This window comes from Mauremys mutica, chromosome 12 (genome assembly GCF_020497125.1).
Source record: "Mauremys mutica isolate MM-2020 ecotype Southern chromosome 12, ASM2049712v1, whole genome shotgun sequence".
In the NCBI taxonomy this organism is placed as follows: Eukaryota; Metazoa; Chordata; order Testudines; family Geoemydidae; genus Mauremys; species Mauremys mutica.
Genome location: NC_059083.1, coordinates 45,206,278 through 45,232,101, shown reverse-complemented (window position 1 = coordinate 45,232,101; position 25,824 = coordinate 45,206,278). Strand labels below are relative to the sequence as shown.

The 25,824-nt window shown below is 46.8% G+C and overlaps 1 protein-coding gene, 1 long non-coding RNA gene and 1 pseudogene across 3 annotated transcripts; 2 read left to right on the top strand and 1 right to left on the bottom strand.

Moving 5' to 3' along the window:
- The first annotated feature begins 3,111 nt into the window (after positions 1-3,111).
- The window catches only part of LOC123345974, a 178,962-nt pseudogene continuing 156,249 nt past the window's right edge, over positions 3,112-25,824 (top strand).
- LOC123345986 lies at positions 17,306-25,790 on the bottom strand. Of its 2 annotated transcripts, none has more exons than XR_006572893.1 (4): positions 25,702-25,790; positions 25,314-25,383; positions 23,218-23,471; positions 17,306-18,227 (listed from the first exon to the last, which is right to left on the bottom strand). It is a non-coding gene; the product is annotated as an uncharacterized LOC123345986 (long non-coding RNA). The 2 variants fall into 2 exon arrangements; XR_006572894.1 differs by lacking the exon at positions 25,702-25,790 and adding an exon at positions 25,565-25,611.
- LOC123345982 (butyrophilin subfamily 2 member A2-like) lies at positions 18,231-21,716 on the top strand. The gene is made up of 2 exons (XM_044983125.1): positions 18,231-18,468; positions 19,362-21,716. Exons 1-2 carry the CDS (start codon positions 18,366-18,368, stop codon positions 19,877-19,879), a joined length of 621 nt encoding a protein of 206 aa, XP_044839060.1. The 5' UTR covers positions 18,231-18,365; the 3' UTR covers positions 19,880-21,716.

The window sequence follows — 25,824 nt, the reverse complement described above, 5'->3', positions numbered from 1 at the left end:
AGTACAATGAGAAGTTATTTGAAACTCTGCTCTCTATAGAAAATGTTCTTCTGACCCCAAAGGGTCAGCCACATTGCCAGGTCAGATCTAGTTTGGATCTTACCCAAAATACCAGGTTGCCAGCCAATCCCTTAGTGTGTAAAACTAAAGGTTTATTAGAAAAGGAAAAAACAAGAAGAGAGTTGTTAAATGGTAAAGCAATCAGGTGCATACATAAGAATTCAAAGTCCATATATCAGGTTCTTAGCAGTATTGGTGAGTTTGCTGTCTCGAGAGTCCCTCTGAAATACATCCACAGCTTGGATGGGTCTTTCAGTCCTTTGTTCAGCGCTTCAGTTTGTAGAGAAATTGCTCCAGAGGCAGGAAGCAGGATTATTGAAGACAAAATGGAGACGATGCAGCTGCTTTTTATATTCTTTTTGCCCTGTGGCTTGTACTTCCCGTGTCCCAAACACAAACTTCAAAGCACATGGAAAAGCCATAGAGCTCTCTTCCGTAGCCATGCCCCTCCATGTCTTGCTGACTCATACAGTGTAGCCCCTGGCTTCTTTCAATGGATCCATTGTACCACTGATGGCCCTTGCTGGGCCATGGAACAGGGTAGGCAATGCTGATACCAATCTCTCGGGGGGTGTCACCCAGATACACAGCACAATTTGAAATACAGATACACCACACATATTCCTAACTCTCGATACAAAGACGACACAAACATATAAACGTGATCTTATTTAGCAAATTGTAACTTTCCCACTGATACCTTACACAGTATATCTGGTAAGATTCATTGCACTTTTATTATATAGGTATCAACAGTGGTGAGCTCCAGCCGGTTCGCACCGGTTCACACGAACCGGTTGTTAAATTTAGAAGCCTTTTTAGAACCGGTTGTTCCAGGACAACCGGTTCTAAAAAGTTTTTAAATTTAACAAAGGCTCGGGCAGCTGTCCACCCGGCCCCCAGCCCCAGCTCACCTCCCCCTCTCCCCTGAACGCTCCACCCTCCTTCTCCTCCCCCTCCCCTGCTTCCCGCGAATCAGATGTTTGCGGGAAGCCTGAAACAAGGAGCAGGCAGGTAAGCCGGGTGGGGGGGATGGCGCGTGTGGCCCAGTCCAGCTCCACTTGAGCGGCTCCCCATGGCCCCGGCCAAGCACCCCCGGCTCGGGCTGGTCCCAGCTGAGCGGCTCTGACCCGGCCCAGCTCGGGACCCACGGCACTGGCTCCGGTGCCGGCAGAGCAGCTCCAGCCCGACCCGGCCCGGGGAGTTGGGTCCTGCGGCTCCAGCCGAGCGGCTCCAGCCCTGGTGCTGACCTGGGGAGTCGGGCCCCGCGGTTCCGGCCGAGCGGCTCGGCCCCGGCAACGGCCCAGGGAGTCGGGCCCCACGGTTCCGTCCGAGCGGTGCCTGCTCTGGCCCGGCCCGGCTCAGAGAGTTGGGCCCCGTGGCGCCGGTCGTGGTCCCGGCGGAGTGGACCTGGTCCCGGCCCCAGGCAGGGTGGTAAGGGGGCAGGGAGGGGGCGTTCGTTGGGTTGTGGGGGGGTGGATAGGGGTCAGGGCGGTCAGAGGGCAGGGAACAGGGGGATTGAATGGGGGCAAGGGTCCCGGGGAGCAGTCAGGAAAGAGCAGGGTTGGATGAGGTGGTGGGGGCACTCAGGGACAGAGAGAAGGGGTGGTTAGATGGGGTAGGGGTCCTGGGGGGGCATCGAGAATGAGAAGAGGGGTTGGGTGGGGCGGCAAGGGGCAGTCAGGGGACAGGGAAGGGGGGGATGGGTCAGGGATCCCAGGGGGGTGTCAAGGAACATGAGGGGTTGGATGGGGCACGACCCCCCCCCGGGGGGGGCACGACCCCATCATGAGGCGAGGAGGAGGGAACCTGTTGTTAATATTTTGGCAGCTCATCACTGGGTATCAATATCATCAGAAAGTGTCCCACGTATTCCATACAGCATCACAAACCTTATTGAAATGCTTACTGGAAAAAAATCATCCACGTGGAAACATTCCCACGAAAAGTTTCAGTGTCAACAAAATGACATTTTCTGACAGAAAAATTGTTCTTTTAGACATTTTTTTGACCAGCTCTCATTTTTACAACTGTGTGATTAAAGAACAGGGCAGGCTGCATGGCAGTGGGGTACCTGCAATATTTTGGAGAAGTTAATGCCAGTTTGGACTCATCACTAGGTCCCTACCACATTCCGGGTTCATTTTGGTCAATTTCATGGTCATAGGATTTTTAAAATAGTCAATTTCATGGTTTCAGGTATATACCACTGAAATTTTTATGGTGGTGTAATTGTGGGGGGTCCCGACCCAAAAGAGGGTCTCGTGTGTGTGGAGGGGGGGATCACAAGGCTATTGTAGGGGAGTTGTGGGCTCGCCACCCTTACTTCTGTGCTCCTGCTGGCAGGGGCTCCGTCTTGAGAGCTGGATGGCCGGAGAACAGCGGCTGCTGGCCAGGCACCCAGTTCTAAAGCCAGAGCCAGCAACACCACCAGCAGCAGGGCAGAAGTCAGGGTGGCAGGGTGGTGGTGGTGGTGGTGGTGGGGGTGTGTGTGTGTTCCTGGCAGCTTTCTACCCTGGTTGGGGACTGACAGCTGGGGCCACAGCCTCTCTGCCCTGGTCAGGGGCTGACAGCCACCCTCCTTTGTGCTCTGCCTTCAGAGCTGGGCTCCCAGCCAGCAGCCCCAGGGCTTCCTGCAGCCGGGAGAGGTTCCCAGAGGTGGATCTGAGCCGGCTTCAGAAGCGGCTCCTGCAGGGGAATATAAAGACCCATCCCTCCCCAGACTGGTCCGGGACTAGCAGCTTGCACCCGGTGCATGGTAGGAGCCCCCAGCAGGGGTGCCTCCAGCCCTACCTCTCCCCAACAATAGATGGATTTTATGGGGAGATCAGATTTCACAATCCATGAGGCGTTTTTCAGAGTGGAGAATTTGGTAGGGCCCTGCTCATTACACTTCATTCAAAGGTTCTTTACAGTCCACAAAAAACAAACAACAGGAGTCCGCACCCAGAAAGGAAATGCCTAATGACTAGGCAATGTTCAGTCAGCCCATTTTGAGCAGAAGGAAGTAAAACTAAACTCCTCTCTGGTCTCTTTCCTGCATTAGAAGCCATGGCTGCTGCAAATCCAGCAAAAACGCTCCAGGATGAAATCACCTGTACCCTCTGTCTGGAGTATTTTAAAGATCCGGTGTCTCTAGACTGTGGGCACAATTTCTGCCGAGCCTGCATCACCCAGTGCTGGGAGGGATTTGATACAGATGTCTCCTGCCCGGAATGTGGAAAGCTCTTTCCCCAGAGGAACCTCAGGCTGAACAGGCAGCTCAGGAATATTGTGGAAGCAGCCAGAATACTCAGGTTGCAGTCAGGGAGGGAACCAGAAACAAAGCGACTGTGTGAGAAACACAAGGAGCCTCTAAAACTGTTCTGCAAAGAGGACGAAATCCCCATCTGCCTGGTGTGTGACAGATCCAAGGAGCACAGAAATCACACCGTCATTCCTGCAGTGGAAGCTGCCGAAGAATTCAAGGTAGGAAATGACCAACTGTTATTTTTACAGCCAGATAAGGCCTTGGAAAGGCACCTTCCCCCAGCATTAGGGTTTCCCGGACAGTGAGCCTGCACTGGAGAGGAACAAGAGACTTCAGGCCTAAATAGGTTTCCCAGCAACTGGGAATCCTCCAAAGGCTTGTGCAGGTGGAGAAGTGTGGCCTTAAATAAAATATGCAAAGGATAATATGCTGGAGTGTGGGGGGAGTGAGTAACCCGCACCCCACTCCTCCTGCTCCCCATATGTGGAGTCCTGGACAGAGACTGCCCTTCTCTGCCCTTCTCCACTGCCACCATCTCCCAAAGCTATTAACCCCGTGCTGCTCCTGCCCTTGGGGCTGAGGGAGCAGAAGGCTGTAGCCGGGGCTGTCCTCATGGCCCACACCCCCTTCATCATTTTCCTGCAGAGCTCCTCACCCAGGCCGGAACCGAGGAAGTTGTGCTGCACCCTCATGAGACGTAGGAGGGGACTGGAATGGAGTTCCCATCCTGCACAGCCTAGCAAATCTGTCTGATGCAGGGAGCAGGGACTGGGTTGGAGGGGGCAGCAGAGCAATGTGGCATGTAGCAGGGTCATTGCCTCCAGAGTGCCCCCTCCTGGCCTGGGGCTCTGCCTCAGTTTCCCTCTGAGGTTCCCAGGAAAAATCCACAGTGCCTTTCTGTGGCCAGTAACACCCCTGCTCTCTCAGTAGTGACTCGCAGGACTTCTAGTCTGGAGTTCAGCCTTATCCCCCGTGGAAGCTCCAAGGCCTCCTCTGCCTTCTCCACAGGCCTCCTCCCTCTGGCTCTCCATAGGCCTCTGTTTTGCCAACCCCAGGCCTGATTGAATCGCATGACTAACATATTTAGGGATCTAAAGGTGGAAGACGCCTGGGATTATTTCAGGTTGAAGTTGCAGGAGCTGTCAGAGGCCTGTATCCCGAGAAAGGGAAAACGGTCCTTAGGTAGAAGTTTTAGACCGAGCTGGATGAGCAAGCATCTCAGAGGGGTGATTAAGAAAAAACAGAAAGCGTACAAGGAGTGGAAGATAGGAGGGATCAGCAAAGAAACCTACCTTATTGAGGTCAGAGGGTGTAGGGATGCAGTGAGAAAGGCCAAAAGCCGGGTAGAGATGGACCTTGCGAAGGGAATTAAAACCAATAGTAAAAGGTTTTTTAGCCATATAAATAGGAAGAAAACCAAGAAAGAAGAAGTGGGACCGCTTAAAACTGTAAACGGAGTGGAGATTAAGGATAAGCTAGGCATGGCACAATATCTAAACGAATATTTTGCCTTGGTCTTTAATGAGGCTAATGAAGGGCTTAGGAATAGTGGCAGAGTGACTGATGGGAATGAAGGTGTGGGGTTGGAAATTACAGTATCCGAGGTAGAAGCCAAACTTGAACAGCTTAACAGTAGTAAATCAGGCGGCCCGGATAATCTTCATCCTAGAATATTAAAGGAATTGGCGAGTGAAATTGCAAGCCCGTTAGCGATAATTTTTAACGAATCTCTAAACTCGGGGGTTGTACCGTTTGACTGGAGATTAGCTAATATAGTTCCTATTTTCAAGAAGGGGAAAAAAAGTGACCCGGGTAACTACAGGCCTGTTAGTTTAACATCTGTAGTATGTAAAGTCATGGAAAAAATATTAAAGGAGAGAGCAGTTACGGACCTTGAGGTCAATGGCAATTGGGACAAATTACAACATGGTTTTACGAAAGGTAGATCGTGCCAAACCAACCTGATCTCCTTCTTTGAGAAAGTAACAGATTTTTTAGACAAGGGAAATGCGGTGGATCTAATATATCTTGATTTCAGTAAGGCGTTTGATACGGTACCGCATGAAGAATTACTGGTTAAATTGGAAAAGATGGGGATCGAAATGAAAATCCAGAGGTGGATAAGGAACTGGTTAAAGGGGAGACTGCAGCGGGTCGTATTGAAAGGTGATCTGTCGGGTTGGAGGGAGGTTACCAGTGGAGTTCCTCAAGGTTCAGTTTTGGGTCCAATCTTATTCAATCTATTTATCACTGACCTCGGAACCAAAAGTAGGAGTGGGCTGATAAAGTTTGCGGATGACACAAAGTTGGGAGGTATTGCCAATTCAGAGAAGGATCGGGATATCCTCCAGGGAGATTTGGATGACCTTGTAAACTGGAGTATTAGAAATAGGATGAAATTCAATAGTGAGAACTGTAAGGTTATGCATTTAAGGATGACTAACAGGAATTTTAGTTATAAGCCGGGGACGCACCAGTTGGAAGTAATGGAAGAGGAGAAGGACCTCGGAGTCCTGGTTGATCGCAGGATGACTATGAGTCGGCAATGTGATGTGGCCGTAAAAAAAGCTAATGCGGTCTTGGGATGCATTAGGCGAAGTATTTCTAGTAGAGATAAGGAGGTGCTAGTCCCGTTATACAAGGCGTTGGTGAGACCTCATTTGGAGTACTGTGTGCAGTTTTGGTCTCCCATGTTTAAGAAGGATGAATTCAAACTGGAACGGGTACAAAGAAGGGCCACTAGAATGATCCGAGGAATGGAAAGCCTGTCGTATGAAAGGAGACTTGAGGAGCTCGGTTTGTTTTCCTTAACCAAAAGAAGGTTAAGAGGAGATATGATTGCTCTCTTTAAATATATCAGCGGGATAAATGCCAGGGAGGGAGAGGAATTATTTCAGCTCAGTACTAATGTGGACACGAGAACAAATGGATATAAATTGGCAGTCGGGAAGTTTAGGCTTGAAATTAGACGAAGGTTTCTAACCATCAGGGGAGTGAAATTCTGGAACAGCCTACCGAGGGAAACAGTGGGGGTGAAGGACCTCTCTGGCTTTAAGATTAAGCTTGATAAGTTTATGGAGGGAATGGTTTGATAGGAGAACGTGATTTAGTCAATAGGTCAATAACGTGCCACCACTGGTAATTAGTACCGAGGGTCAATGTTGGGATATTGAAAGTCTTTTTCCTGAGTGTCTGGCTGGAGAGTCTTGCCCGCATGCTTGGGGTTCAGCTGATCGCCATATTTGGGGTCGGGAAGGAATTTTCCTCCAGGATAGATTGGCAGTGGCCCTGGAGGTTTTTCGCCTTCCTCCGCAGCATGGGGCAGGGGTTGCTTGCTGGAGGATTATCTGCTACTTGAAGTCTTTAAATCAGGATTTGGGGACTTCAACAGCTGAGTCAAGGGAGAGAATTATTTCAGGAGTGGGTGGGTCAGATTTTGTGGCCTGCATCTTGCGGGAGGTCAGACTAGATGATCATAATGGTCCCTTCTGATCTTAAGTTCTATGATTCTATGATTCTATGAGCCCCCCGGCCACCACTCCTCCATTTTCTCCACCTGGGGAGGAGAACTGGTGATGTCACAGGTGGGGCAGAGACCCCTCTCCCTTTATAGGGCCAGCCACCCTGTGACCGGCGTCATCCCTCTTCCACGTTTCCTGAGGCCACGGGGAGAGAGTCCCAGTCCTGAAATTTTCAGTTTGGAAATTTTGGCCGTAGATTTCAGTGCCCATAAAGTTTCCATGTTGACATTGATAACAATAATAATAATTCATAATCAATAGAACATACTGATTTCTGTTACAGTAGCATCTCTGAGCCCCAGTGAGGGATTAGGGACCCATTGTGCGAGGCACCATACAGCAAGTCAGGCTAAGAGCTCACAGTCAGAGTCTAACGAAGATGATCTGCAGCAGGTAGATAAAGAAACGACCAGGGGTTGGAGTGGGGGACAAGTAAAGAGCATTGTGTTTGCATACACTGGCAATCGCGATAGTTAGGTTATCATGGGTGGTCACCATTCCAGATTTCAAAACTGTCCATTTTTTCTGGTGCAGACTTAGGTGCCTGCACTTTTCTGTGGGGAATGTTTTAGGTCCTTGCATGGCAGCAGACACTAGGAGGAGTCTACAGCCCAGTCTCCCATAGTCAGCGGGTATAATAGGGTAGGGGAGGCTCAGCCTAAGCCTCCCCTGGTGCAGTCACCACTAACCCGCTGTTGGACGCCTGGGCCGTGGTGGCACCGCTTATGCTCCACGTCTTCCCATCCCTGCTCTGCCCCTTCCCTGAGGCCCCCTTCACCCACCGCTGCCTCGAGAGTCGCTCCTCTCCTCCACTCCACGTCCCCTCTCTGGAGGTCCCCACCGCGTCCCTCCTCTCCTCCACCTCCTCCCTCGTGAGGCCCCCCCCACCATGTTCCTTCTTTCCTCCATCCCCCTCCCCCGTGAACTCCCCCTGTGACAGATTTTAGTTACCAATTTGCTTGAGGCATCAGGTGATTAGGCTGAGGCTGTAGGATTGTTTGGGAGGAGATGACAGAACACACCAAGTGTCTATGTTATGAAGCTTTATTAATAAAATAACAGTGGAGAGTGATGGGTGCTCCCCACACTACGTAGAGGAAGGAAGAAACTGTTAGTGCTCCAAGTCCTAACCCACTTTTATACTCACACACTTACTACCCGAGGCTGGCCAGGCCTGGGTGTAACATAAGAAGAAGAGGGGGAAGGGTGGACAGGAGTTCTGTCCTGTGCGCACAGGTCGTCCAGGGTCCACTGTGATCTCCGAATTGCTCCAGCTCTTAGGAGGATTTTAAGTCCTGGGTTCCCTTGCGGGTATTCCATTTTGTGGCCTCTGTTCCTGGTGCTCTTTTTGCCAGTCCAAACCGGTTTTCTGTGGTCTTCTTCGCTTTCCCAAATAACAACGGCTCCAGGGACGCGAAGCTCTGCTCCCCACCTCGTTGTTTCGCATGTGTTTTTTCTTTTTGTATGGCTGGCTGTGGCTGGGTGAGAGATAAACTTCTCATCTAGCACTGTGACCTTGGACTGGGGCCAACGTCTTATTGTCAGACCAAGCTTGCTAGCTGCAGTGTTGAGTTAACCCGTTCTCTGCTCTCTTTTTCCTTCCCCCTTTGGCCTCTCGCAGCCTGCAACGGAATCTTCCACTCTACACTCACACCTTTGACTCTCCCCAAAATGCTTTGCAATGCTTGCAACAGCATTAGCAACATGCACTGCTGATCTGCCTTCCCCAGGGGAACTTCTAAGGTTGTGACAAACCCCGCCCCCACCACCACCACTCGCCAGATCCAAGTATGTGATGCCAGTTTCCTGTTGGTGTAAATTAATGGAGTAACAAGGTCAAACAACGTCAAAGAGTCTGAAAATAAAACACTCCCAGTGTCCATTAATATGACTCCACTTCCTTAATATCTCTGATATCATAAACCTACTGGATTCTCCAGTCATCTCTGGAGTGTTTGTGCTGGAAAAGCCTCCCCCTCCCCCCACTCCTAAAACTAAAAATAACACCACTCAAATCATTTTCTGTTTCTTCAGGAAAAGATTCAGGCCCACTTGAAGACTCTGAGGGAAGAGAGAGAAAAGCTGCTGGGATGTAAAGTGAGAGGAGAGAAGAGAAGACAGGAATATCTAGTAGGTGCCCGTCCTTATTAACCTGCTGTTGTAAGGAGCCAGATGCAGCCTGAATCAGAGCAATAAGGAGAGGCCGGGGCAATCTAGCGGCCAAATTATGTTTTATCTCAATCAATTGGGGGTAAAGCAGAAATCAGTTGGGGGTAAAGCAGAAATAATCACACGTAAATCAAAATTACGTTTTTTTCACAGGAATTACTACTTAGGCTTACACCATAAATGAGTGGTTATCAACCTTTTTGCATATGCAAATTTCAAATGGAGGTGTGGACTCCTGTGAAAATTGATTGTGTGTATACTTGATTTCTGTTCAGTCAGTTTTCAGTCTGTCTTTTGCGAACCTCTTAGCCATTGGCAGGGTCTGCGGATCACAGGTTGAAAACCACTGCCATAAACTACGGTAAACCATGATTCTTATCTACTGCATATTAACTACTGTTACCTTAATTAAACTCACTGCATAGGTAACAATTAACATGAATGAAATAACAGAATTTTCAATTAGAAAATCTAACCCATTAGAACAACCCCCCACTGTTACATGTTCACTCCTCATTTCACAGTTCTCTGCCTCTGTCAGCCCAGAGTTTGGAGGATGTTTAGTTTTGTCTTGAGGAATCCTCTTGTGTGAGTTTTGTTTACTGTTCTGAGCTCCACCTTAAATAAAGCCAGGTATTCCTGGGTGTGATGTGTTGGTTTCTATCCCTCCGCTCCCTTCTGGCTTACAGTCTCTTTGTTCTCTGACAATTTCTCCATTCCTGTCATTCCCCTTGTATGCCTGAGGGTGCTGTCCAGAGATGTTGATTTTCTTGTTTTCACTACAGCTCACATCCTCCTTATTTCTTAAGTCAGTTTCTCTTTAGTTACAGTTTTTCTTTTATTCCGGATTATTTCCCTCACATGTCACTCTTGTGAATGATTGCTTTGTGGCCTTTGGGAATATGAACTTTTGTCTGCTGCTTCATGATCCTTAGATACTCTGTGTGTGTGTGTGTGTGTGTGTGTGGTGTGTGTGTGTGAATGAATTAATTTCCAGCTTTTGTAGCTGTAATCATTTTTTTTCCCAGTGTGAACTGAATGTATCCTATGCAGAGCTCTCTGCCTGAGTCTGCAGATTTTTGTGTTATAGTTTCATTTGTTTTTTTTTCTCCCCACATGTCTCTGTTAACGTGGTTCTGAGTAGAGCTCAGCACATACCAGATCTTTTTCACTGGCTGGGTATTAAAAAAAAAATAGGTTGAATCAAAGATGTTTTGTTTCAGTTTAGAGCATTATAAAATCCTGGGGAAAAAAGAACAAGAAAATGTTTTGATTTTTCATTTATTTCTTTTTGTAACAAAACAACTGGTGACAGTGACAAGAATTCATAAAACGTTTCAATGTCGACAAATCTGTATTTTCCCTGGAAAAAAAATGTTAGTGCAGAAAATGTCACCCAGCTCTAGTGCTGAGTCCTGCCTCCTGCTGCTTTGGATCTGCGTCTCCAAGGCTCTCGATAATGCACTATCCATGTCAGACATGCAAATGTTGAAAGATGTGAGAAAACCCTCTCTCTAGTAACCACAGGATATTGTTCAGTGTCAGATGATTTAGAATTTACAAAGGGAATGTATCCGACGAAGTGGGTATTCACCCACGAAAGCTCATGCTCCAAAACGTCTGTTCGTCTATAAGGTGCCACAGGACTCTTTGCTGCTTTTATAGAATTTACAAAGAAATTCTCCCTCCTGCACACTCAGCAACAGGGCCGGATTAAGACCTTTAGAGGCCCTAAGCATTGAAAAGATTATGGTGCCCCCCCCCCTATGTAATTCAAAATAAAAACAATACTATACCGTAAAATAATTTTTTTTAAATGACACAAAACTTACATGTATGTCGAAATTAAAATAGCTTCTTTCTAGATTTTCTGATTGCAAAATTCTGGATAAGTTCATCAAAGCTGACTTGAAGCATGTCTGCTTCCATACACAATAGGGAAAGTGAATCAAGTCTGTCCTGACACATTGTTATTCTCTGTGGGTTTTTTATTCTTTTCGGCTGAGAAAAAGAGCATTCTGCAGAGCAGATAGTAATCATCAATCTTAGAAAAATATGTAGTGTGATCTCTACATTTGGAAATACACATTGTATTCCGTCTTCCAATATTATGTCATGGAGATCAATGTGACTGAATTTCATTTTTCCTGTTTTATTAAACTTTGCACTCATAACAATGGAACTGCCGTACTTCTCCACAGAGATTCATGTTCAAGTCAACAGGGTATAAGTCAACTAGCTTTTGGGAACCCTGTGAATATTGTTTGGCAGATAAGCCCATATCATTTAGAAAAGAAAATCTCACCTCTCCTCTTCATATGAGCTTCAAGTGTATCAATTATAGCGTAGTAAGTAGATATGCGAAATTTGTCTCTAGGATTCAATACTGTTTCTGTTGCACTGCTATCATTTGCTTGTTTTTTTCCTGATTCGCTTGTGGGACTGGGCTTCTTTGTAGTTAGTATCAGGCAAGATATCTTTTGATATGTCTTCAAATCTTTTAAAATCATTCTTCAAAGCGTGTAAGTGGTCTGCTAATGATTGGCAGAGGTCTGCACATGTTTTCAAATCCAATTCTTTTTCTTGGAGAGCTTGACTTGTGTGGTAAAAGTGTTGTAAAACTTCATCACACATGGTCAACATGAATACAAACTCTAGTTCTTGCATCTTGTTTGCAATGTTTTCTGTCTCTCAAAGTTTCTCCCTTTTGTGATTGGTCTTCAGCTATACTTTCTAATGCAGCCACAATCTTTGAGTAGGACTCCAGAATTGCACTTGTTGCCACTGCATGTGCCTCCCAGCGAGTATTAGAAAGAGATTTCAACGCATGATTGTTGCCCAAATATGTTTTAAGAACTTCCCATCAGTGTGTTGAGGCAGAGAAAAATTGTATAAAGTAACTGGATCGTTGAGAAAAACCTTACTGCCACCGGACAACAATCAGCACTGTGGGCAACAAGATTGAGAGAGTGTGCAGCACATGGTATGAATATGGCATATTTGTTCTGTTCTAAAAGCTTCTTCTGTATTCCTTGATAATGCTCTGACATGTTGGCAGCATTGTCATAAGACTGACCTCTGCACTTTGAGAAATCTATTTTGCAAACTTAGCACAGATAATGCAGTATTAGATTTGCTGTTTCTTCACCAGTGTGGCTTTTCAAATTGAGGAATGTTATAAATCGTTCAACTGGTTTTCCATCTGTGGGAGACACATATCTTAGTACAATACTCAATTGATCAATATGTGAAAGATCAGGTGTAGAGTCGACAGATAAACTGAAGTACCCAGCAGTACTTAATTCATCCACAATAACTGAACAAACTTTATCACTCATTAGACCAATGAGTTCATCGCATATTGTCTTGGATAAGTATGATGGGTTCCCTTTGCCAGCATTCCCATATTTTGAGATATGGCCTGCTAAAAATGGGTCAAACTGAGCCACAAGCTCCAACAATCCCAAGAAATTTCCAATCTGCAATGATCTAAATGTGTCATTTGATCCCCGGAAAGGCAGACCACGTTCAGCTAATGTTTGAATAACAGCTATAACACGCTGCAAGCCATGTTGCCAGTATTCGTGCTCCCCTTTAATTTGTCCTTACAGTTTGTGTGTCAATCCAAAGCCCTGTCTTCGATTTAAATATGTCAACATTGAATCTCTGTGAGTTGTTCAATTAAAAACAGTATTCCACCAGTCACTAAATCCATCTGCAGCAATCCGGGATGTTGAAGGTTTATATGCAAAAAGTTTGCAATCAAAACAGTACACAGACCCTGCTGATGGTGAATACAGTAGCCATTCTCGAGTGTATTTCTCACCATTTGCTTTCATGCCAAAAAAAAAATGTTTTGTGGACAATATCTTGTTTGTTTGCCATTGGTAAAAGTCCGAGCTGATTTCTCAAATGGCCCAGTGTGGTGCTGACAGTCATTTGGTCCATGATCTATCCAGTAAGCTACATCATCGGTACTGAAATCAACCCCCAGGATCTTTTCTCCTATTATTTACAGCATGAGCAGGTTCAGTCTCTGACACATCCACACCTTCTAGAACAATGTCTGTTTTACCACCAGGAGTAGGATGATCAGTTACAGTCTCTGACACATCCACATGTTCTGGAATGGTGTTTGTTTCACCAATAGAAGAGAGGTCAGTATCTGAAACACATACAGGTTTTGGAACAATGTCTGTGCTACTGAGAGAAGATGTTGCTTCTGATGGATTCGCTTTGAAAAATGATGTCAGCTTTGGAAGATTTTGGAAAATTTCACTAGTTTTTTGTTTCTTTTCTTCCGCCAGTTTATGTATCTGTGCTCCACTCAGTTGGTTACGTTTCATCCTGCCCCTTATCTCAGTTATCTGAACTTCAAAAAAAACAAATTACAAAACGTACACTATTTTTATGTATATATAAGGAAAAACAAATCAAGTACGTATAACTCAGAAGAATATATCAATAATAAAACATAAATTTATTGCAATACATGACAGGATCTGATTTCCTCGCATTAGTTCGATCTACGTTAGTAGGACACCCCCTTGGTTTAGGTGGGAATAAGTAATAAAAATAGAACAGAAAAACGGGGGAAGAGTGTGTAGTGGAGTGTAAGGAAGTCTAACAAAGTTCTGATTTTTCCCACAATGACTACTTTGATGCTTTTTTGGAAATATCAAATATCAAATTTTTTCAAAAAAAAATCTCATTTTTTTGGGTGCCCCCTGCTTTGCTCAGTACTCTGTAAAGGGACCCCAGGCTCCAGCCATGTTCTGACCAGCTATTTCCCTATTTTTGTTTTTAGAGAAAGACACAAACTGAGAGGCAGAAGATTGTGTCTGAATTTCAGCGACTGCGGCAGTTCCTGGAGGAACAAGAGCGACTCCTGCTGGCCCAGCTGGAAAAGCTGGACAAGGAAATTGAGGAAATACAGAATGAAAATGCCACTAAACTCTCCAAGCAGATTTCCCATCTCAGTGATCTGATCAGTGAGATGGAGGGGAAGTGTCAGAAGCCAGTGAGTGAATTCCTGCAGGTGAGACTCAAGTGAGAAACATCCAGGATCTCCACACAGGAACAGAACAGCTCCTAAATTATAAGCACTGTGTTTCAGCAGTCAGAGATCCCAGTGTAACTCAGCATGTGCATTCTTGACATGTGAATAACTATTGTTCACTGCAGAGTGATAGACACATTGATATTAGAGATGGAAAAGCCCCATTAGCTCAGTGAATACATGGCCCTGGAGCCAGGGCAGAGCCTCTTTTCCCCATACTTGCAAAATTCCTTCTTTGGAATGTTAAGAATGTGTCAGCTGGGACTGAAATTCTCTCTCTCTCCCTCCTCTAGGATATCAGAAGCACGCTGAGCAGGTACGTGTCTCTCTCTCACTCCCCCTCACAATTCACAATGCTGGGAAAGAGCTTGGGAGATGATATTAGCACTGCATCTCACAGGGGCTCTACAGCAAAATGTGTGGGGAAGGTCACATGTTGGATACAAATCTCTCTGATCAACTTCATCCTGAGGTTTTCACCCTTCTTCAGAAGACTCTGGAATTTCCCATACAGTGGGGAAGACTGACGTCAAGTATTGTCCACAGATGTCACATCCCTGGGGGCTGACTTCCTCAGGATTGTGGGGATGGAATATGGGCCTGTCACTGCTGGGACCCTGGTTATCAGAAATTCTAACTCCCAGCCCATTAGAGAAGCCACTGACTAGCAAGAACTTATAATGCGTCACTAAATGAAATATAACCATGTGACATTGTTTCTGTCCAGGTGTGAGAAAGGGAAGTTCCAGCAGCCGGTGGAGATTTCTCCTAAACAGGATAGGAGACTTAGTGATTTCTCCCAGAAAACTGTTGCTCTACTGGAGACTCTGAGGAAGTTCAAAGGTACCTAGAAGGGATCTAGAATGGGAAATTGGGATGAGCTTCTGAGACTGTTGGAGGAGAATGACTCTGGCCTATTCGTTCATAATTAGATTATGTTTCTATTTCATTGTTGGATGAGAATGCCACACACGTGGAGTCCAAGTCACTCAGGTTCATTAACTGAAACCTTTGTTTGTACCAAAAGGATGCCTTGCAATTACTATGAAAGTAAGAAATGACAGACATACTGAAAGACGTACTGGTCAGTTGCCTTCTCCTGGGACATAGGTGCATCACAGTGGATTTCTCCTATGAAGCTCTCATTACCCTTTCAATGGCTGACACATTATACACATCCAACTAATATATTTATTAGTTCTTTTCCAATCCTCTTTGAGTGTTATGACTATTAAGTATCTTATATAGCTCATACGATACGCATGCATGAACTTTTTAATTTTCAGGGCTTTTGCTGTCTCAGACAGGTCCATGTTATTATTCTCTTTTCTGATTGGTTTATTACCACCGATTATGCATAGGTCACTTTGACCCTTGTCTGTGTATGGAGTTTTTTGGACTTTGCTAACTGGTCCTTGGCACTACATTTTGGGTGTCTGTTGTCTTTAAGCACATTGTGTGGTCACAATATGTCTTTGTCTCACATAGCAACTTATGGACACATAACTTAATAACAAGGTCACTTACAGCAACATTTCCCTTATGTCAAACAAACTGCTAACCAGGCCAAAGCCCAGTCAGTCAGTATAAATGCACAATCTCTCTCTGTCCAAACTTATGCATGACCCTTGTACCAATTCACAATACTGAACATAACAACTAGTGGAAAGCAGACAAAAGGAGCAGATGTAGCAGAGCCTAGACATCAGGTTTCAGGGGTAATCGTAAACTGTTTTAAAAGTATTTTCTTGAATTTACCATAATTGGAAGTGTCACCCATTGGCATCTTATTGAATATATCCAGCGCTCTCCCAGATAACTTTGCAACCAAAGTGGTCATGTTTTGATCATCAGAAATCTCATGCAACACACACAGCCTCTCAAAGGTGATGAAATATTCAGCAATGTCCTCAGTTGCACTATAGGCAGGACACAATGGCTCCCATTTGTGGATTTTTGGAGAGGTGGGGCCCCCTGGTGTGAGGTTCTGGTTCTGCCTCTCAATTAAGGCCAGTTTATGCTGTCTCACTTTTTTCCTTCTCCTCCATGGCTTGCTTCTGGACCTTCATTCTTTGTCTCTCAGTTCCAGGGCAGCTTTTTGCCTGGTGCGTCTGCCTCCATCTGCAGAAACTGTAATTCCATACGTTTTTTGTGCTCTTTTTCATTTTCTGCTGCCTGCAGTCTGCAGAGCTCCCATTTTGCAACTGTTGCACTGTCACTCATTTTCCTGCTTTTCTGCCCCTACTTCCCTTGCCTCAAATAAGCAATTAAAAAATAATAAACTGGTCTTTTCTCCAGCCAACACACTTAAAACTCATTTAAAATCACCACCAGTGTCTCAGAGCAATAAGCTGTGCCCATGACCCTGTTCCCTGCACCACTGTGATAGGTTACCCCCCTACTCTGGGGTGGCACCTGAAGTACTGGGGTCCCACTGAGCCTGCCCATTCCACCAGCCTGGGCTCCCTCACCCTGTCCTGCAGTGCCAGGCCCTCAAGCCTCCTCCAGCACACACACAGGTAGGGACACAACCAGCTTCAGAAAGACACAGACACTAAGATCAGCAGGGCATGGGAAGACTCAGCTAGGGAATTGCCCAGTGCTGAAATGCACCCCTCTTCTGGGGTGGAAAACCAAAATTGCATTGTCTTTCGCTCCACAGAAAACTGTGCAGCGTAAGCTCATGAAATTTGCTCCCTCCCTAAGTGTAGAGGAAAACAACGAGAAGTCCGGTGGCATCTGAAAATCTAACAGATTTATTTGGGCATAAGCTTTCATGGGTAAAAAACCCACTTCTTCAGAAGTATGAAGTGAAAATTGCAGTTACAGGCATAAATATATATTGGCACATGAAGAGAAGGGAGTTACCTCACAAGTGGAGAACCAGTGTTAAAGGCCAATTCAGTCAGGATGGATGTGGTCCACTCCCAATAATTGATAAGAAGGTGTCAATACCAAGAGAGGGAAAATTGCTTTTGTAGTGAGTCAGCCACTCCCAATCCCTATTCAAGGCCAAATTAATGGTGTTGAGTTTGCAAATGATTTGTAGCTCTGCAGTTTCTCTTTGAAGTCTGTTTCTGAAGTTTTTTTTGTTGAAGGATGGCTACTTTTAAACCTGTTATTGAATGTCCAGGGAAATTGAAGTGTTCTCCAATTTTTGTCCCCAATTATGAATTCCACAAACTGGGTTTTAGAATAAACAAAACAAGTTTATTAACTACAAAAGGTAGATTTTAAGTGATTATAAGGGTTAGCGAACAGATCAAAGCAGATTACCTCAGTAAATAAACAAAACCCGCAAACTTTGCTTAACACACTAGATAGGTAGGTTATAAATGAGCAAATCCTCACCCTGGGTGATAAACAGGCTGGCAGATTCCTAAGGCACAAGTTGCCTTGGCTTTCCCAGGTTTTCATACAGGCTAGTTGCTTCTAGTGTTGGACCGTCGCTTACAACAGTTCAGTCCTTGCCTCTCAGATATTTCCAGGTGTGTGGTTGCAGGGAGAGTGAGGTACGCTCATGATATCATTGTCCCCCTTTTATATCTTCTCCCCACTTGCTGGAAAGTTCTTTTGCTGTCACCTCGGGTCAAACAGTTCCATTGTGTAGTGCTATCTCTGAGGGGTTTCTAGTGTACACAGTTCCTGGGGTAATCCTTGTGCTTGTGTGCATTTCCTCAATAAGCCATTAATATTGCTTGCCCTTTTTACTGTTATACCTGAAAGGCTGCTGGTGGGTGTTTTCAACCTCACAACATGTTTCCATAACACATAAATAACCAAACTTTATAACTTCACACACGACAATAGCACAGACAATCCAATGAGCAGGGGCGGCTCTAGCCATTTCGCCGCCCCAAGTACGGCGGCACGCCACGGGGGGAGTTCTGCTGGTCGCCGGTCCTGCGGCTCCGGTGGACCTCCCGCAGACTCTGAACATCCCGTTAGTGTCAAAAGGACGAAACTGGGTAAAGCTACTTTCATGTCAAAGTCTTTGTATGATCTGGGTCTTGGTTATGACAAAAGGCAGTAAGTGAATGAGACAAACCACCTGGAGTCTGAAGGGTGGGAGGGGATGATGAGGAGAAAAGTAAATCTCACTTACAGATTGTGTGTCCTGGGATGGATGTGAGGCTGCAAGAATATTGGGTCCATTGCTAAGAGATGCCTGAATGAGAGAGGAAATAGATGGTTTCGGATTAGTTTATATTAAATACCTGAGTGTGTCTCTGGGCGTCTCTGTCTGTTTTTCTCTCATAATTAAAACACAGCTCTAGGAGTTCAGAGTGGTGATGCTGTTATAAATATGAAGCCTGAAATCTCATCTTTTTTATCCTTTCCCCCTCCAGATACTCTGCCGTCTGAACTGAAGACAAAAAGAGGGGAATCTCTAGGAACATTCAGACAGGGTGAGTTTGCAGGTGGAGATTGTCTTTGAATTGTGAGAAAATTCCAGTGAAAACATCTTCATGAGAGTGTAGCTAAAATTACCAACCACACCAACAGCAGCCATGACACACAGCCCTACAAATAAACCCACTGAACAGTGAGGAGATCCCAAGCTGAAGTCACACAAACACTCCTGACAGTTACCTTAGTGCTCAGTTCATGCCCATGCTGATGAACTCTCCCTGAGCAGCATCTGAACAGAGCTCTCTGCCCTGAGGGCTGACACATCCCTCTGCTTCACCCTGGTGCAGGGGGTCTCCCTGTCGCTCTTCTCCAACATCCTGCCTTTCCTTTGGGCTGGGTTGGACTCTCCTATTGGAGCTGCTCACTGCTTCCTGGATTGGGGAGATGCTCTCCCTCTGATGCTGGCAGCTCCTCCCTTCTCTCCAGGCTTGGGATGGGGTTACCTCACCTAATGCCACCTCCTATTCTCTGGTCTTAAGCAGCTCTTCCTCTCTGCACCTGCACCTTCCTCTCTGTTCCCTAGCCTGTTGGTGGAGGCTGAATTGGGGAGGGAGGTTGCTTCAGGGGTTAAAAGCTGTTGCCTGTTTCCTGTGCTCCTGCCTCACTAAGAGATTTTGACACCTTCCTTGCTGTGTCTCTAGTGCTGGGAATGGAGCTGGGAGCTGAAGCCTTTGCATTAAAGGAGAAACTAATGAAGTGGGTCCCATTAAATGGACTGAGGAACTGCAGTAACATCTCTGCTTGGTCTCAGGTGCCCAGGCCAGAGGCAGCTCCTTGAGATCCAGGAGTGTCCCAGCCAGGACGGGGATGCTGGGGAGTGTGAGAAATGGTCCCAGCCTCCCCCAGGGCAGAGCTCTGCCCCTAATGCTCTGATTCTTCCTCTCCCCAGCAAATATGACTCTGGATCCAGACACGGCTCATCCAGAGCTCGTCCTGTCTGAGGACTGGAAAAGTGTGAGACGCGGAAACACACAGCAAGATTTGCCCAAGAACCTTGAGAGATTTGACACTGAGCCCTGTGTGCTGGGCTGGGAGGGATTCACCTCGGGGAGACATTGCTGGGAGGTGGAGGTGGTGGCTGGGCAATGCTGGGCTATGGGGGTGGCCAGAGAATCTGTGAGGAGGAAGGGACTGATCAGCCGTAGCCCTGAGGGGGGGATCTGGGCTGTGGAGCGGTGGTGGGGTCAGTTCCGGGCTCTTACCTCCCCTGCGACCCCCCTGCCCCTGAGCCGGGCTCCCAGCAGGATCCGGGTTTGTCTGGACTGTGACCGGGGGCAGGTGACATTTATCAATGCTGGTGACGAGGCCCCAATCTTCACTTTCCCGCCGGGCTCCATCCCTGGTGGCAGAATCCAACCCTGGCTCTGGGTGCTGGGACCAGGATCTGGGCTCAGATTGTGTGCCTGAGACAGGGTGGGGGCATTGAAATAAACCTAGGTATCCTGAAATCAGCCCCTCAAACTTCAGAAACCATATTCTCTATGACCCTGGAGGGCCTGTGACTTCCAGCAGACTTTCTACTGTACAGTCTCTATGGGGTGGTTTGGGGGTGGTCTCTGGGGACTGTCAAACCATAGAGAGCAGGAAGTGATTGAAATGGAGAAGCTAATCCCACTACTCCAGGGATTGTGCAGCCTGTTTGCCACTGTCCTCTATGGTCCAGGAGGACTCTGAGGATCCTGGGTCAGACAGTGTCTCCGAGACAATGGAGAGGGGGAGGGGAGAAATAGCCATGAAAATATGGGCTTTTCTAGCCACAGTCATCGTAATCTCTATGATGCTGGAGGACTCCCATCTACCCAGCCTCTGGCCCAGTCTCAGTGTTACCAGGAAGCTGCTCCCCCATCTCTCCCTTTAGCACCAGGGATGAGAGGGGGAGGGTTGAAGAACCCCTGGAGCTGCAGGAGAAGCAGAGGGGCCCTGAGGGGCAGATATGAGGCTGCAGAGTCAGAACTGAAGGAGGGGCTGGGGACAGAAATGATGTGGGGTTTGGGGGTAGAATTAACAGCTGGTCTGGGGACAGGCAGAGGTGTGGGCTGGGCAGGGGGTACAACTAACAGCTGGTCTGGGGACAGGCAGATTTGGGGGTGGCAGGGACACAGAATTAATTCATTCAAATTTGAAGTCTTGGGTAGAAGCTGGAGGCTCAGCACCAGCCAGGAGCCTGGGAGAGGGAGACCCAGGCCCTGGAGAGTATGACCTACAGGCCACTAGGGAAGGGATGCTGTGGAGGGAAGGAGTTGTGGGTGAGGAGATGTCACCTGGATGAAGAGGTGGCTGTGGAGAGTGGAGAGTCAGGCATAAGGCAGGTTTAACCAGAAGGGAGAGAAATGAAATGGGAAGAGGTGAACATAAAGTAAAACAATAGTAAAGAGAAGATTGGGGAAAATGGGGGCAAGGGGAGACTGAAATGAGACAAGTGAAAGGAAAACAATCTGAGAAGGGAAAACCTCAGCGAGCCTCGGACAGAGGAGGTGATAAATTCAGCAGAGAGAATTGGGCACCTGAGCTGAAATGATGAGTGACAGGAATTAGAGAAGAGTTAGAGAGACTCAGAGAAATAAACAGATGGGAAACGAGTGTTAGAGAAAACGCTGTGTAAAACTGGATGAAATGAAAGAAAAGTGAAAAAGAAAGAGAACATGAGAGGGAGATGGAGATCTATAAAATGTTTCTGAAAGTGAGACTGTAACATTAATTCCACCCCATAGTTCATGGACAATATTTCCACTTAGGTACCTTTCAGGGCAAAACACTCTGTGGAAGTTTTTACCATGTGTTCTGATTATGATAGTTCCCTCTCTGCTCCTTTTAAGCCTGACATTTACTTAAGGTAAATGAAACACAAAACAGTCTTCTTGTCTATTTCCCTTTAATTTCCCAGCTGTGACTTTTGAAGGTAAACATGGGATTTTTTTCCCCTACATTGTTTGTGTCAACCCAGCCCCAGTGAGGATATCTGTGTATGTGACTCTGATGATAGTCTGGACCTTACTGTGATATGTTGCTCTCCAGCCTGCACTCTGGGCCATGTGCTTTATATAAACATGTACGTCAGAAATCGTTCAGCTGTGCTCTGGACAGAGCTGATTGGGTCACTTCTCAACTTCCAAACCTACCCGTTCATGACACCAGCAATCAAAATGCATGACAGATGTTTGCAATCTGGAATACCTGGATTTTATGGCACATTGCCTGACAATCAACAGATTATAATGGTTTTAATTATTGTGGTAATTACTGTAAATAAATTATTACAAAAACCTAAAATCTCTTTCAAATAGAATCACACAATCCCCACTCCCACAGCAGCAGGGTTTGTTGTATGGCCTCCCTGGTCCCCAGCATGTCCCCACCACTTGAACTTCAGGAGAAATTGCCATTATTTCTGAGGCCAATCACCAGAGGGGAACTTGACACACACTTTGCCAGCAGATATACAAATGCTTATTAGACAGATTAGAATATTAGCAATCAGAGCTCCAGGGTTCTCTTCCTGGCTCCATTGTGCAGTGGTGGGTAGTGACAGGTAACCAGATCATATCTATTGTATGCATTCGTCCCAAAAGGCAGTAGGAATGAATGGCTCCTGCTTGGACTTTCTATATTGGAGACCTGGGTTCTCTTCCCAGTTCCAGCTGAAGTGACCTTGTGCAGCCACTCAATTAACTTGTAATCTGGAGGAGAAAGTGTCTAATACTTCTCTAGTTACTCAGGTTGGAGTTGTGATATTTGAACTCATGGGTTTATAGCTCCTACTTTGTTGCATTTTGTCACTGGTACTGGATATTTGCTGGCAAAAGAGTCTGTCTCACATGTGCTTCAAAAGCAGGCAGCCTTTCATAGATACAACAGAAAAAAACAGCTGAAATTAGTGCAAATAGTGAATTTCCCACTAATTCAGTGACTTGGGAGCTCTGTTGGCCACATGGTGCTGATCTTCCTGCTTTCCAGTTGGGAACTTATATTTAAAGGGAACTAAAGTACGTGAAACACGTTTGCATTTCTTCCACCCATCAGTAATTGCTGTGGTAGCCACAGGGGTGTTAATGGGAGATGGAGTCCAAACTGTGAATATAGTTGACCCTCTCTCCACTGTAAGGGGTGAGGATTTATTTTCTCTTTGCTCCTCATTTTAAAAGCTAGGACCCTGCATCTGGCTACCAGGGATCATCAGGGCCTGGGGTAGCTAAATTACAGCTCAGTGGCCAGTTCACCGTACATAGCTGCAACAAGATAGCCAATGTGATGCAATAGCAGTAACAATGAACCCCTTTCTCAGCTGGTGCAATGAGTGTGGGTCCATTGACTTCAGTGGATTGCAGCCAACTGATAAGTCCTGGAGATGTGGCCAGTTACAGAGCAGCCTGTGTAACTACCTGCATCCCCAAGAGCGTCTCCAGTCAGTGCTTCCTTCCCACCATCAGCAACTTCCTTTTGTCCCAGGAAACTGCTCCCTAGGCTCTCCCAGGCCCCCAACCCCCCCTCCTGCAGCTGAAATGGACAAATGGCCAGAGAGCCTGGCAGACGGGAGTTCTCAGTTTATCCTGACCTTGGATGTGTGCAGGAGCCCTGGTGCTGGCTGCCTCCTGCAGAGTGCCAGGACTTTGCTAGAAATGGTGATGCTGGCAGGGGAACAGAAGTAGTAGGCAGGCCAAGAACAGGCACCAGAGTGAGCCAGGGTCTAATGGGAGCAGAGGCCAGGTGGAGAGGGGGCAGTTGTAGTCAGCAGGTGCAATTCTCACCCTCTTCCCAATGCTCCTCTTCCATTTTGCCCCTTTTCATTTTCTTTGATGGAGTTTCCAGCTCAGTATCTGCCCCAAACTTGTTTTTCCTTTTTTCTGTGAATCGGGTGCAGAGACCTCTCCCCTCCAATGCTGCTGCTGTTCAGCACATTCTGGGAATCATGACATTGGCACCAAGAGCTGCAAATGGCCCAGACTGAGGAATTCATCTCTCCAGTCTCCTCCCCACCGCTCCTGGATGTCACTTCTGTTGGCTTAAAATAATGGATGTGGGGAGGACAAAATGAATACAGGCATGAAGAAAAGCAGCAGAAACTCTCTGGGAAGGACAGCATAATAAAATAACTCTTGGGGCTGTTCCCCCCAAGCTGGAGGTGAGGCTGATCCTCCTGGCAATGAGACCTCAGATAGAATATCACTCTGTTTATAACAGAGGCCGATATTTCCCCTTCATACCAGGACCATCATACGATAACTCTGAATACAATCTTTGCTCTTTCACACTCACCGCACCAGCTGCAGTACAAAGGGGGCCACTCACCTGCTGATTAAAGTCATTAGAGGTAAAATCACTGAGCACAGATGGACCTGGACACTCAGATGAGACTATTTGTAGCTTAGGATAAAACTTGAAAGACTTCACTAAAAAGGCAACTTCTGGACTGACTAACTGCCAGGGAGCCTGTGCCAAAAATACTCCTGTTCTTATAACTACTGAGGAGTTTCTAGCACATTCAGGCAGTACAGTTCCTAATGAGTTCTCCCATCACCCTTGGGCCTGTGGTTAAGCAGAGTCTGTGCTCTGTTCAGGAGGAATTGTGCTGTAGCGACCTGAGCACAGGACGAAGGATCCCCGAGGTGCTAGTTCCTGCTCTGCCCCTCTGGGTGAAACCTCCTCACAGCCTGGGGAGTCAGTGCAACCCTCATCCTAACTTAACCCCGAACCTGGAAGCAGCCTGTGCCACATGGAAGGGGAATCCAGCACCACCAAGTGATGCAGAGGGGCTGCATTCAGCCTTCTAATGCTGGAGTCCTATGTCCTGGTCTCAGCATAGGGGTGGATTTCACTTTCCTAATCCCCCTTTGCTTTATCTGTAGAGAACCTGGTTGCTGGAGTGAAGTCAATTTCACCCTGGGTGACTGACCAAGTCACTTAGGGATTGATCCAAACCCCTTTGAAGTGATTGGGAATCTATCCACTGATTTCAAAGGGGAACAGATCAGTTCATTAACTATGTCCTTTATTAAATCTCCAGAGGCCCACCAATCACTGTCTCCTTTCCAATAAGCTATAAATATCTCAAGCATTCAGCTGCAGCCCCAGTACTGGGGACATCTGTTTCCCATTGCCCATGATAACACTCTTAAAACAAGATGGGTGAAAAGTATGACACTTCCAGGTTTAAGGCACCTCTCCACTACCTGCCTCTAGCATGAAATGGGCTGCAATGCAGCCCCCCAAAATCCACATCCTCTGGCAACCCAAGCCCAGTCATCTGTGTCCCCACAGATAAAGATTTTTTAAAGAACCCCAAAAACAAGAAAGAAAAACAAAATAAATGCAAACCACACTGAACTACAAAGTTCCCCTCCATAGTTCTGCTATAGGATTTGAATCATGTCTGTGCACATCCCCCCTGAATGCCCCCCACTTCAGCTATGGGAATATCTGTGTGTGGACCAGCTGCCACTTTGCCAGTGGGTTAGACAAGTATTTGCTAGTCAGCAGTAGAACATTCGTTATCAGGACTCCCAGCTCCAGTATAGTCTAGCAGTTAGCGACAGGAGAACCAAAACACACATATCTGATGCTTTCAGACTACAGACAGTGGAGCTGACTAGCTAAGACCTGGGGCTTCCCTGTTGGAGACCATGATCCTACTCCCCATTTTGATTTCAAAGCAGCAGCCGATGAAGTGGGTATTCACCCACGAAAGCTCATGCTCCCAAACGTCTGTTAGTCTATAAGGTGCCACAGGATTCTTTGCTGCTTTTACAGTTCCAGACTAACACGGCTACCCCTCTGATAGTTTGATTTCAGTGATCTTACACAACTTCTTTTTAACTTATTTGTAAAACCAGCAGCAAAGACATACATGCAATATTTGATTGCCTTCTAGGGCTGGGAACACACTGGCTTGGTCAGCAAAAAGGGCTGGGACGTGCCTGCAAATACAAACAGCACTTAGTAAAGGTGAGCTTTATAGTCATGGCCTCTTGGCTTTACCTTGTTTCCCTTTACCCCAACCCACGGATTTTTTGCTTCGCTGACAGAGGGGGCTTGTGGGAGCCATGGCCACCCCCAAAATTTGCCTTAGCAGCCTCCCCCATAGCCACCCCTCCAAACCTGCCACCCCACCGCTCTGACGCTGCTGGCCTGGGGCAGATCCCGACAATCATCCCAGGCTTATACGGTAAGGATCCAAGACACTCCCACCCACGTGACCCAGGCCTAGCATAACAAAGGAAGGGAGGGAGGGGTACCTGGTCTGACCTCCAATCACAGCCCCCTTTGCTCTTCGCATTGGGCCAATCATCGATCAGGGGCGAACGCACCTTTAAACATCCTTCTCGGGCGGAAGCCCTCCCCGCACCCGCCTGGGCGGG